The following is a 12045-nucleotide window of genomic DNA, read 5'->3' on the forward strand; positions in this document are numbered from 1 at the left end:
CAGCACTTCCTTTGTGTCCCCCTCTCCTACAAAGTCCCAGACAAACAACGACCGTGAGTACTGTAGAGTATACAGAAAGGAATCCCAAAGAAGAAGGGAGGGCGGGCTGAAACGCCCCGGACCCTGCGGCTGATTGGCCCAGGACCCTGCTTTGACTTTGTACCGCCCGTATCAGCAATACGGGTCCAGACCCGCGGGCTGCCCAGTTCCTGGCCCGCCACCCAGGCAAATCACCCCCCCTCTTGGAGCCACCAGTGGGGCGTCCGCTTATTGGGATTCTCTCGCGGGCGGCTGTCCGTGATTCAGAATTACTGGCTCACACCGTTGTGTATTTCCAATCAGAAACACACCCTCTGCTTCGGTGCTTACAGCGCGCTGAGGGCCTGAGACAAGAGACAGCCCGCCGATCCACCGCCGCGCCAAGCCAAGAATGCCAAGCGGCAGCCCGGTCCGGCTGTCCGTCACAATACGCCGTATCAAACCGTACTGGTCACCCCGGACCCTGGCAGGGTCTAAGGGTCCTGCCGCCGCGAAAGGGCCCTGGCGCGGCCGGGGGCCCGTAAACTAATGTACGGTCGGGTAACTTAAACGTAACAACGTTGCCCTTGGGGCCCACTCCTTGTATGAGACATGATGCGAATTCGGATTTTGGATTTGATTTTCTGATTGCTGATTATTACTCCGTGCCGCCTCTGTTGATGGCGTTCGACGTAGATGAAGCTTGTTTGGATGATCCGGCTGAATCAAAACCCCGTCAAGCATTCTTGCGCGCTCTCCATGGATACCAAGAATCTCCCTCAACCCTTGGCTCTTACTTCTGGACGCCCTGAACTCCTTGAGTTTATCCTTTGTCGTAGACTAAGATGTCTTACGCCCCCGCACATCTATAGTAAGTATAGGTCCCTACGGAGTACATAGCAAGAATAGTAGCAAGCAGAGTCAGGCCAGAGAGTCAGCCGGCGGGAAACCAAGCTTTCGCAAGCACAAGCACAAGATCATCCGGTGGCTTCCTAGTCGGTCAATGGGCCAACCAACCAACACAGACCCGGTCCGCCCCTCTTCTCCTTTTCTGCCGTTGTGTCGCCCGACCATCACCCTCTGGTTGCTGCTAGATAGATATCTACGTCTGTTGTCGTCGTCCCTTTGGACTGGCGCGTGCGATGACCTCATCGGCCATCCCGGCCACGCAAGGAGTCATTCCGCACATATGAAGCACGGTCTCACCATCCATCGGGGCCAGTCGTTGCTGGTCCGCCGATTCCTTGTGCTGCGTCTCGACGTGGTGTTGGGCTTGGGTGGTACCAAATATATATCGTTGGCTGTCTCACTCTCCTGCGGGTGTTGTTTGCCCGCGGTGTTGGGAGAGTGTGTTGTAGGGCTCATCCTTCCCACTTGTTCATTTACCTTCTTCAGTCTGGGCAGATTGCGAAAAGGAGTACGGAGTGCTTTGCTGAACACTCTCCCGACGGGATGAGATGTGACTGTTGGAGTTGGGCGCTGGAGGCTCTCTCAGTCTGCCAAGGGGACGCATGCTGTGGCTGGAGATGTGGCTGGAGATGAAATGCTGCGGCTGGCTTAGCCATGTGGCTCAGTGCGAGTTACAAGCCACACCTTGTGGCGGAAGTTGAGTCTGCTTACATCAGGAAGGGGGGAGGTTTGTTTTCCGGCGGCCAATCAGGGGCGACCACATGGGGCCGCCCGAAACCCGCCAGGGGCTGGATTCCCGTTTGAGTTTGATGACGACCGCCACTCCTGGCGAATGATGGGGCCATTCAGATCGATTGATTGATTCTCCTTGACAGTGGGCGGGGTTCCTGCAAGCAGACCCGGATTCTCCTTCTCCATTCCGCACAACTTCTCTGAAGTGGACAGGCAAGAAGTCACCCCGGTTCAGCACTTTAGCACTTCAGCACGCTGCAGACCTCCGCCGGACTAGTCAAAGTCAATCGCGTCTTGGCAGTGTGGAAGGGGAGGTCGGAGGTCTCCCAAGCGACCTCCAATCTCCTCTCAGCGCCCATGGACAGGCGGTGGGTGCACTCAATCAGGCCCCGTAGCCAATCAGGGGCCGGCGATGGGCAGAATGCAGCACTAGCGCGACGAGTGTGGCTGTGTCCCGGAGCGACATCATTGAGCAACACAAGAGTGAATGAGATGGCCAAGATGCTCGTCGTCAGGCAGGCAAACTCTGCTTGCCGTCGCATCTCGCACGCTCTGACAACTCACTCGCTCTCGCTCCTGCCTGTTCGTTGGCTTTGTCGCTCGCTTGTCTTGTTGTGTCATTGCGCTGCTCCACCACCATCATCATCTTCTTCTTCACCTCCACCTCCATATTATCTTCCATCTCCTGGACCCATCTGCCTTCTATCTCTAGTCTACTGCGAACCCCTCCAGATCCTGTCAGTAGCCACCGAGGCTGAGCGACATCCACCCTCGTCCCCAGCCACACCGGACACTCCCTCTGCTCCAGTATTGTGCCTCTGCCATCGCATCGCATCCATCCCACGTCAGTCGGTGAGTGGAATGTCCCCGTTGCCTGCTGCCCATTGGAGCGAGCCATGGCGCAGTGACACCTCCCTGAGCCCATCCAGCGGCGCAGTCGAAGTCAAAATCCCCGTCATCGCATAGAACCCTGCTCCATATAATCCTTGCTCGCGCCTAATTCTTCTACTTCTCTAGTTATCGGCTTAGAATTAACCCCCCCCCTCTCCCCTATTCCGTTGATCTGATCCGATCATGCGTGAGTGCCCCCCTTTTCCAGGTCGCGGCCCATCGATCACTGACCAGGTCGTGGCGCAGACATCTACAAGCGACAAGCCAGGAATCTGGCCTGGTATGACCACGAAGGCGAGGCCTCCTCGCACAACCCTTTCAAGAAGTTCCGCCGGGGTCCGCGACGCACCAATTCCATCCAGCTGGAGAACCGCCTCTCGCCCGTGCTGTCCGAGGGCGAGCTGCGTCTGTCCGAGGAGCGCCGCCGTCGCCGCGACATGACCGATGGGCTGACCGGCCCCGAGCATTCAGACACTCTCCCGCCCCAGTCGGCCGGCACCGACCAGGTGACGCGCATCGAGAGCGACAAGCCTGACCCCTCCATGCACAGTCGTGACCCCATCAATGTCCCGCGCGCCGACGAAGACACCCTGGACGGCCGCCCGCGCAAGAGGAAGACCCTGAACAGCATGTTCGGGCCCACGGAAGACGACCGCTCCATGACCGACTCCTCCAAGCCGATGCCCAAGCGCAAGTTCACCGCGATGGGCCAGTTGAAGGCCACGCTGTTTAACTCGTGGATCAACGTCCTGCTGTTTGCCGCGCCCGTCGGAAGTGAATATCATCCACCCCTGTCCGTGCGCGAGAGCTGGCTGACCTGACCGGTGTAGTCGCGCTGAACTACGTCAATGTGCCCCCCGTGGCGGTGTTCGTGGTGAATTTCATTGCGATCATGTACGACCCCCGTCCATTCCCCCGTGATGCAGCTAACGGGAGCAGTCCCCTTGCGGCGATGTTGAGTTATGCGACCGAGGAGATTGCCATGCGGTAGGGTTGCCTTTTCCTAGCAGGAAGACTTTACTTGTACTGATGAACATAGCACCGGAGAGACGATCGGGGGTCTGCTCAACGCAACGTTCGGGTAGGTGTCCCGTTCTGCTCCCAGTATGTCCCCGTCTAACTGGACAGAAACGCCGTCGAATTGATCGTCGCGATCATCGCCCTCGTCGACAACGAAGTCACCATCGTGCAAACCTCCCTGATCGGGAGTATGCTCTCCAACCTGCTGCTGGTCATGGGCATGTGCTTCTTCTTCGGGGGCATCGACCGTCTGGAGCAGCACTTCAACCCCGTCGTCGCCCAGACCGCCGCCAGTCTGCTCGCCTTGGCAGTCGGCAGTCTGATCATTCCCACGGCCTTCCACGCGTGGTCTGACGGTGAGCATCCATCCCCCATGTCCCAACCTATCCATCCAGCAGCTAACAATCCCAGCCGGCGATGCGGGCGTCGCCCCCCTATCACGAGGTAAGCCCCCACACCACCCCCATGATACCCCACCCAGCTAACACGCACACCCCAGGCACGAGCGTCATCCTGCTGGTCGTATACGGCTGCTACCTCTTCTTCCAACTAAAGTCCCACACGGAGATCTACAACGCGCCCAGCCCCAAAGTCGAAAAGCGGAGCCAGAAGGTCAACGAAGGCGACGCCAGCCGGGGCATCGCGCGCATCGGCAAGATGACAGCGGGGATGGCGGGCGAGCACGCGCAGAACGTCGAGTTGCAGGAGCCCGACGAGACAGAGGAGCCGCAGCTCAGCGTGCCGGTGGCGGTGTTTACCCTGGTTATTTCGACGGTCTTTGTGGCGCTGTGTGCCGAGTTTATGGTACGTTTACGTTTTCTTGTTCGACAGTGACAACTATCTCTGGTGGCGAGGGCAAGGCTGATAAAAGGTTAGGTGGATTCCATCGACGCACTCACCCAGACGGGCAATATCTCGGAGACTTTTGTCGGGTTGATTCTGCTGCCGATCGTCGGGAATGCCGCCGAGCATGCCACCGCCGTGACTGTCGCGTGCAAGGACAAGATGGACCTGGCGATCGGAGTGGCCGTGGGCTCTAGTATGCAGATTGCCCTGCTGGTTTTGCCGCTGATTATTGTGATTGGGTGGGGAATGGGTACGTTACCTCTTTTATCTCCCCTCCCCGAATCGGATGGCATGAGATGAAGCTGACCGGACTAGGTAACGACGACATGACTCTCTATTTCGATGCCTTCCAGGTCATCCTTCTCTTCGTCGCTGTGCTTTTGGTATGTTCCTCACATCTGGCAGTATAGAGTCGGGTTGGCATTGGGGTTGGGATTGGCATGGTGGCTAATCGACGTGACTTCGATCAGGTAAACTATCTCATCGCGGACGGCAAATCGCACTGGCTCGAGGGCGTTCTGCTCATGATGATGTATTTGATTATTGCCGTGGCTGCTTGGTATGTCTCCTTTTGCCTCCCCCTCTATCCCTACCCCCAAGTCCATGCTATATAATCATGATACGTGAAAACTATTACTAACCCAGATGATAACTAGGTTCTACCCCTCCAAGACCGACACCTAATTTAATTTAATCAAACCGCCAACCATTATCTGATCTGATTCTGATCTGATTCCGATACACCCCCACCCATCAGTGTATCGATAGATGGTCTTCCTTCCTCCCTTCCTTCCTTCCTTCCCTTCGCGTGTATATTATTTATTTATATATTCATCTATTATTCACTCGCATGAATTTCGACCCTTTCTTTTCTTTTATTTTCTTGTCTTGTCTTGTCTTGTCTTGTCTTGCTTGGCCTATGTCAGATACCACATCCGCACTACACTACCACCACACCACCGCCCTATCTAGATGCATCTATCTACCTATCTATCTACCTACCCACCCAAATCAATCCACACACACACATATACATACCAAACAGAACACGATAATACATACATACATACATACATACATACATACATACATACATATTTTTTTTTAACCTACTCTTCTTTCCTCTTCCTTACTCCCTCCTTCTTCAATCTTAATCCTCTAGTCCTTAAAAAAATCCAGCTACTACTATATAGACAGCTGACAGACAAACCGCGATAATACTCAACCCCCAAGCTAATCCGGTCTTCATCCTGGATAACCATTCTACTTACCGCTCCCGCAGCAGGACAGACTGAGTGGTGGTGGGGCCTGGGTGTACGACAGTGGGGGTTGTTTTGCTCTATCGCTATCTGTCTCTGTGCTGCGTATCTAGATAAGGACCTGCAGAACGTCCTGTTGAGGGGAGGGTTCGGGTATTGTGTGGAAATGGCGGTGGGTGGTTGGTGGTTATGTTTATTGTGATGTTGATGGTGATGTTGATGTTGATGTTTATTGTGATGTGGATGTTGATGTTGATGTTGATGTTGATGTTCATGGATGGTAGGTAGGTAATACGTGATGGGACGGTCGGTACCTAGCTGAGTACCTTATCTAGGAGGCAAGTAAGGCAAGCCAGATTCAGACATAGATATCTAGATAGAAGATCGAAATACATACGACTAGCTATACCCCCATCGCATATACATTCTCCTCATTCATAAACGTATCCACCGGATGCAGCATGCCCAGATCGAAGTCGCTCTGCGCCAGGAAATCCTGCATCGTCGGCTCCAGGAACGCCATCGCCGTCGTGAACCCGTCGTGCACCACGCCAACACCACCTTCGACAAGCCCAGGGGTGTTCGGGTTAAAGTCCAGGCCCATCTGTCCTTGCCCGTGCCCCTGTCCATGCCCCTGGCCCGGCCCCTCGACGAGGTTGTGGGGGTTAGTGCTAGTCGGGGTGGACACCACCGCCGAGACCGTCCCCGGCCCGATCGCCGCCGCCGCGTTCAATCTCCCCCGACTATCGCGCCGCCGCTCGCTCAGATACCGATCTAGACAGCACTTTGCCTGCTCGAGGTTGAGGTAGAACTCCGACGCCGCGAGGTTGCCGTTCTCGCTCATCGCGCGCAACACCTCGATGCCGGTCTCGAAGGCGCCCAGGTCGGCCGGGTTGCCGATCGGCGTCAGGCTGGATGTCGCCAGCACCAGCGCCGCCGAGAACAGGTAGTGCGCGTGGAAGAACCCGAAGGTCGGCAGCGTGCCGTTGATCCACCGCCGCAGGATGATCGAGTGCGAGTGGCGCGCCGCGTGGATGCACGCCTCGCCCAGCGTGAGCACCGGCTGCGAGATCTCTTCGCGGTCTTCGCGGTGCGTGTCCTCGCTGAGTTTGATGAGGATGTGTAGGAGGGTGGGGCGGGTGGTGAGGATTACACACTGAGGTCGTTAGAGCGTAGAATCAAGTGGGAGACAGTCTGCATACCTGGTTGAACGACAGATGCAGCGACCCCACCGGCGTCCGACTCATCTCCGGCTCCTCCTGGTCCAGCCGCAGATGCGCCGGCAGCGTCTCCACCCAGTTCTTCAGCGCCTTCAGCAGCTTCTGCACCCGCTGCAGGAACGTCTCGCTGTACTTGCGCCGGCTGTACAGCTTGGCGATCGTCTCGCCCACAATCCGCGCCAGCGTGATGTTCGCCTTCAGATACTCCGTGTCCGAGAACTGCCCCTCGTGCAGCGCCGGCGGCGTGATGTTGCACGGCATGTCCAGGTGGATGTCGTCGTCCAGGATCTGCGACGGCAGGCCCATCTTCGACCCCCACATGCGGTCGAAGATATAGATCGTCCACCAGATGCGCACCCGGTGCTGTCGCTCCACCGGGTCGATGATCTGCGTCTCCGGGACGTTGTGGTTCATCCCGATCGTCAGTCCTAGACGCATGGCGCTCCCGATCAAGACATACGCCGAGTGCCGGCGGTTCAGATAGTACGAGAATAGGGACTGGTCATTAGCATGATTCAGCAGACCGACAGGGAAGCATACCAGTAGTAGCAGCGTCTCCAGGTGCGTGATGCTCGTCCGCTCCGGCAGCACCTGCACCAGACTCAGCGCGCGCGCAAAGTACTTGGTCCCCGGAACCCTGGACCCCGAGGACGGCTCCTTGCGCATGGAGTAGGCCTCCCCAAACGCAAACAGCGCGAAGAACTTGCATTGGTTGACCTGGCACGCGAAGTCGCCCGTCTGGTAGATCTCCTCGAGCTTCTCCAGCGTCGACCGGCGCAGCACGAGATGGTAGATGAAGCCGATCTGGCGCAGCGCGATCTTCAGCAACAGCCGGGCCTGCTGCAGACTGGGCCACGCAACCTCGCCGGTGTTGGCGGCGGCGATATTGTAGTCCTCGACGTACTGCGTGCGCGGGATGTGGGCGGTGGCATTGCTGCCCGTCAGGAAGCGGCGGAAGCGCGTGGCAAACGCGGTGCAGGCGGCCTCGCCTACGAAGATGGGCGGCGCGGACGGATCGTAGGGGTGGAACCAGGCGCGGTCCCCGATCAAGGGATTGCGCACATTGGGATTGCTCTCGTCGTGATCGGGCGCCTCTGCAGGTCGCGACGGCCCGCGTCCGGGCGCTTCCTGGTCGGCCTCGGTCGCGCTGGCCGAGGGGCTCGGCTGTGAGCGACGCAGCTGCCGGTTCTCGGCCAGCAGTTGCTGCAGATAACTGGAGAATTGTCAGTCAGTCAGTCAGACAGACAGACAGACACGCGAGCTGGATGGCTGTATAGTATCTATAGATCCCTTGGAGTTGTCTGCCTACCTTTCGCTCACTTTGACCTGCCGATCCCGCGGCGCATACTGGCAGGTGTCGGCACAGCCAACCTGGCGGCATTTAGCGCACGGCTGGTCGCCGGAGCATTTGATCTTGTGGGCATGGCACCGTTGGCAGCTGTACATAGATGTGGGGTCAGTCATTCAGTCTGGTCGAGGCGCTGCAATCGCGGGGGGGGGACTCACGCGACGAACTTTCTCCGTTTGGGAGAGACCTCGTCGGTCGGTCGGGGGTGTTTTCTACGGTTCATGAGTCATGACTGTGAGCTGTGGCTGCGACACAGATAGGCGACAGTGCCCGGGGATGGAAGGGGAAGTGGATGGTGTAGGATGGTGTAGGATGGATGGATGGAGAAAGAATGGAGAAAGAAAGCCTCGGCCAAGTCGGCATCGGCGGTCGGCCAAACTCGCCGGGCGGCGGGATGCCTGAGGACCCAGGCTGGACAAGAAAGAACATTACCACGATCTACGGAGTAAATCTACGTCGATCCTGTAAGTACGTACTATACATACGTAATAAACAGTTAATCACCGTTTCCTGTGGACGCAAGTCAACTCTGATTATAGATCGACATACGTTACGTGCTCTGCCAGTCTCTATCTACTGCTCTCTAACATCCTGCTGATCCTGAGGCCCGCCCGGAACCGCCAGCTTCGCTCGCGGAACTCTTTTCCGCGTCCACGTTGGGATCCAGCCACATCCTTTGGCAGTCTGTGGTCTGCAGTCTAATATCCCACCGTGGTGATCACTCCGAGACCGTATCACTTCCCCGTCGATGACCATGACCGATCGCTAGACACACTCCGATTGGACCATCGAGAGGCGGAGAGAGGAGGTGCTCGATGGCAAGTGGGAGGGACTTTCTCGAACCCGAACTGCGTGGGCGCCTCTGGGGGATGGGGGATGGGGGATCAGGGATCAGGGATCAGGGATCTGGATGGGGTCTGTGAAGGTCTGCAAAGATCTGTTGGGTCTGTGGGGAAGGCATTAGTTCAAGATTCACGACTCAAGATCGAGGAGAAACCGAGAGAGAGAAGATGAGAGGCCGACCAGCATGGGGGTTCCACCCGGACCAGGGCCTAGGATCGCGGGCCGAAGCCAATGATGGAGGCGGTTCGCAGCTTGCAGTCAGTCCACTTCCCCCGGGGGGGGGGGGGGGGGGGGGGGCATTGCAGGGCCAATGATGGAGGATGGACAGTGTTGCTGCATTCAGCTCTCGCCCTTGAGTCCTTGGGGGGGGGGGGGGGGGGAGGGGGAAGAGACAGACGGAGGCAAAGTCGAGGCAGCAGCAACAAGTAACTATGAGGAAAGGGGAAAAACAGAATGTCCGCCTCCAGCCAGCCAGCCCAGTCGGCCACACTGAGAGCGCGGAACTGTTTTCCTCGCCAATGATCCCCTCCACCTCCACGCTTCCTCCATGCTTGGTTGGGTCCACCAAGCCTGTTTGCTCCCTCTGTTTCCCCCGTCTGTCCCACGGCCCTTTCTCTCGTCGCTGCGTCGGTCAGTCTTCCCGGCAAAGTCTGCGCGTGGGACAGTGCTTCGTCTCCCTTATATAGCCAGCCCGCCTTCTCGGGTCCTGTCTGCTCGCTCCATCTTTTCCTTCTTCCCCTCCGCTCAGTCTCCGTCAACCCCCCCCCCCCCCCCCAACTCAAAACATCCCAATTCCATCTCCTCCATCCCTCATCCCTTCGTCTCGTCCGATATTGGTCTATTGCACTTGCACTGGGCTACTTTACGTCGTCATTTACCCACAGGGCCAGTACGCAGGTCTCCGGTGATGGAACGCAGCGGCCGGATGGCTTGGGCTGGGCTGGGCTGGGCTGGGCTGTGCCACCACTCACCCGCCCAACAAACAGCATGCGTGTTGGCAAACTAAGCCATGTAAGTCATGTCCCCAGGTCCCTCTGCCCGTGGGCTAACATTTTGTTGGATACCAGCACCAACTCCAACCGAACCCCGCGGGGGATCACCACTGACCATCAGGTCCCCGAATCACCCAACCCACGCCCCATGATCTCCGCACGGGATCGTCACTCGCCGTACCACATGGCCGTCGGCCAATGTCTCGCACATGAAGCTTCTGCCGAGAGTCCCCCTGGTGCTGGTTCCCGGGCGAGAGCCAGTGCCTTGAGGTCACAAGAATGAGAAAGAATGAGAACCGGCGAGTGGCTTCCGAAGCGAACAACGGGAGCCATGGTCGGCAAGCTTCAGAACCGGTTTCGAACTCGGAGCCTTAGCGATAACCCCACTCGGTGCCCAGAACGGGCCCTCCCAAGGCTCTGTGGCGACGGTGATGTGACATCTCAGTGGTCCGTGCTGCACGACTATGATCTAAAGGACGAGTCTTGGTGGTATCTGCATCGGTCAGTGTGGTTGAGCTAGCTCAATGTTCATTGTCACCCCTGTATGTTCACTTGGCTGTTCAACAACGTCCATTCGCAAGATGTATTCCGATCACTCTTGGGATCAGCAGCCCACGCCTGCCTACCAAGTGCCCCAATGTGCTAGAATGGCTCTAGAGCTAGCACCTAGCACTCGGATTGCTTCGCCATAAGACATGCTGCGAGTGTGTTGCCAAAGGTCCCGAAAATCCATGCAACCGTTCATGCAAAGAGCTGTGCAAAATGTATAGACTCGACTGCAATCATCAAACCAGCCATATCGTCATGTACGCCAATGAGGACTTGAATGGCACGCCAAGAAGTACATCGCTCCAACCTAGCCATAGTCTTCCCGCCCGTGGATACGGGCATGTGATCACCATAAGACCAGTGCACCTGCTTTCCCGGTGTTATTCGGGCATACGCCCAAGCAGTAGATGTATACATGTCTCTTCGTCAGATAGTCATCCTCTTACGCAGAAGGGATAGACCCATCATATGCGGCCCTGATCATGTTGATGTAACCGTCGGGATCGTCGAAACCAAAGGCGCCGATCTGGTTGGTTCTCAGGTGGATGCCAACGTGTCTAAGACAGATGGGTCAGATCACAAGAGGGGGCCGGCTGGGCGACACCGAGAGTTAGAGGAGAAAATGATCGACAGTAAATTTGAGGGGATCCAAGAATCTTTCGTGATGGCTTGCTTACCTGGAGCAGGCAGCCTCCCATCTTCGTCGAATCCCACGGAACAGGGAGGCTTGTCCCACCGCGGCCAGCAACAAGCACTGCGTCTTCCAAGGCATATCAGGTCACACAGACCACGTGCCAGAGCGTCGGGGTGGTTTTTGTGCGTGGTTCCCACGATCTAGCACATGGAGACCCTTCGAGACACTTCTGGCGAGAAACGCACCTCGCACCACCGACAGTTATTCAACACCGAACTGTTGATGTAGGTGGCGTTGCTGACAGGCTGAAGATTAGTTGTCGAAATGGCTCGGCGGCATACCCCCCCCCTTCAGAACCTCAACGCCGGCGTAAGACCCAAAGCCACCGCGGCACCCTGGCGTCGGGGTTTGGAGGGTGATGACGGCCTCACTTCTGGGTATCCCCCCCCTGGCTTTTTCTCCCACCGAATGGCCCTCAGGGAAATGGAAGGGGGATTCCGCCGACAACCTCGACGCGGGGTGCAGATCCTGCTGGAATGGGGCATCCGACAGGGCAGGCAGGGCAGGGACCGAGGCACGGCCAGCGTGTCAGGCAGGAGAAAGGACGAGCCCTCCGGCGTCGTCACGGGCGAGCATTTGGTTGGGTCGAGACGGGGGTCTGGCAGGTCGTTCACCCATGGAGCAACTAGTGAGAGGGCACAAGAAGAGAGGAGAGAAAGGGGGGGGGGGTGTTCGGGGGGGGGGAACCATGGGTTTTGTTTATACGGCAAGCAGTTGCTCGCTG

General features: G+C 57.4%; 3 protein-coding genes across 3 annotated transcripts; 2 read left to right on the plus strand and 1 right to left on the minus strand.

Moving 5' to 3' along the window:
* Positions 1-2733: 2733 nt before the first annotated feature.
* On the plus strand, positions 2734-5528 carry BO70DRAFT_405453 (hydrogen/calcium exchanger domain-containing protein; the record flags this gene model as incomplete). Its single annotated transcript, XM_025547119.1, has 11 exons — positions 2734-2737; positions 2785-3324; positions 3381-3537; positions 3590-3631; positions 3679-3926; positions 3982-4014; positions 4070-4374; positions 4447-4666; positions 4732-4799; positions 4887-4975; positions 5073-5528. 11 exons carry the CDS (start codon positions 2734-2736, stop codon positions 5098-5100), a joined length of 1734 nt encoding a protein of 577 aa, XP_025399439.1. The 3' UTR covers positions 5101-5528.
* A 550-nt stretch (positions 5529-6078) lies between these two features.
* On the minus strand, positions 6079-8548 carry BO70DRAFT_429230 (transcription factor domain-containing protein; the record flags this gene model as incomplete). Its single annotated transcript, XM_025548057.1, has 4 exons — positions 8402-8548; positions 8205-8333; positions 6878-8108; positions 6079-6831 (listed from the first exon to the last, which is right to left on the minus strand). Exons 1-4 carry the CDS (start codon positions 8464-8466, stop codon positions 6079-6081), a joined length of 2178 nt encoding a protein of 725 aa, XP_025399440.1. The 5' UTR covers positions 8467-8548.
* Positions 8549-9450: 902 nt separating this feature from the next.
* On the plus strand, positions 9451-10230 carry BO70DRAFT_36119 (uncharacterized protein). Its single transcript, XM_025542983.1, has one exon. It carries the CDS (start codon positions 9634-9636, stop codon positions 10090-10092), a length of 459 nt encoding a protein of 152 aa, XP_025399441.1. The 5' UTR covers positions 9451-9633; the 3' UTR covers positions 10093-10230.
* The last annotated feature ends 1815 nt before the right edge of the window (positions 10231-12045 follow it).

This window comes from Aspergillus heteromorphus (assembly GCF_003184545.1).
Source record: "Aspergillus heteromorphus CBS 117.55 chromosome Unknown BO70scaffold_12, whole genome shotgun sequence".
Taxonomy (NCBI): Eukaryota; Fungi; Ascomycota; class Eurotiomycetes; order Eurotiales; family Aspergillaceae; genus Aspergillus; species Aspergillus heteromorphus.

Coding starts and splice junctions, on each gene's coding strand:
- BO70DRAFT_36119 (XM_025542983.1), top strand. CDS start 9,634: ATGCTTGGTTGGGTCCACCAAGCCTGTTTGCTCCCTCTGTTTCCCCCG.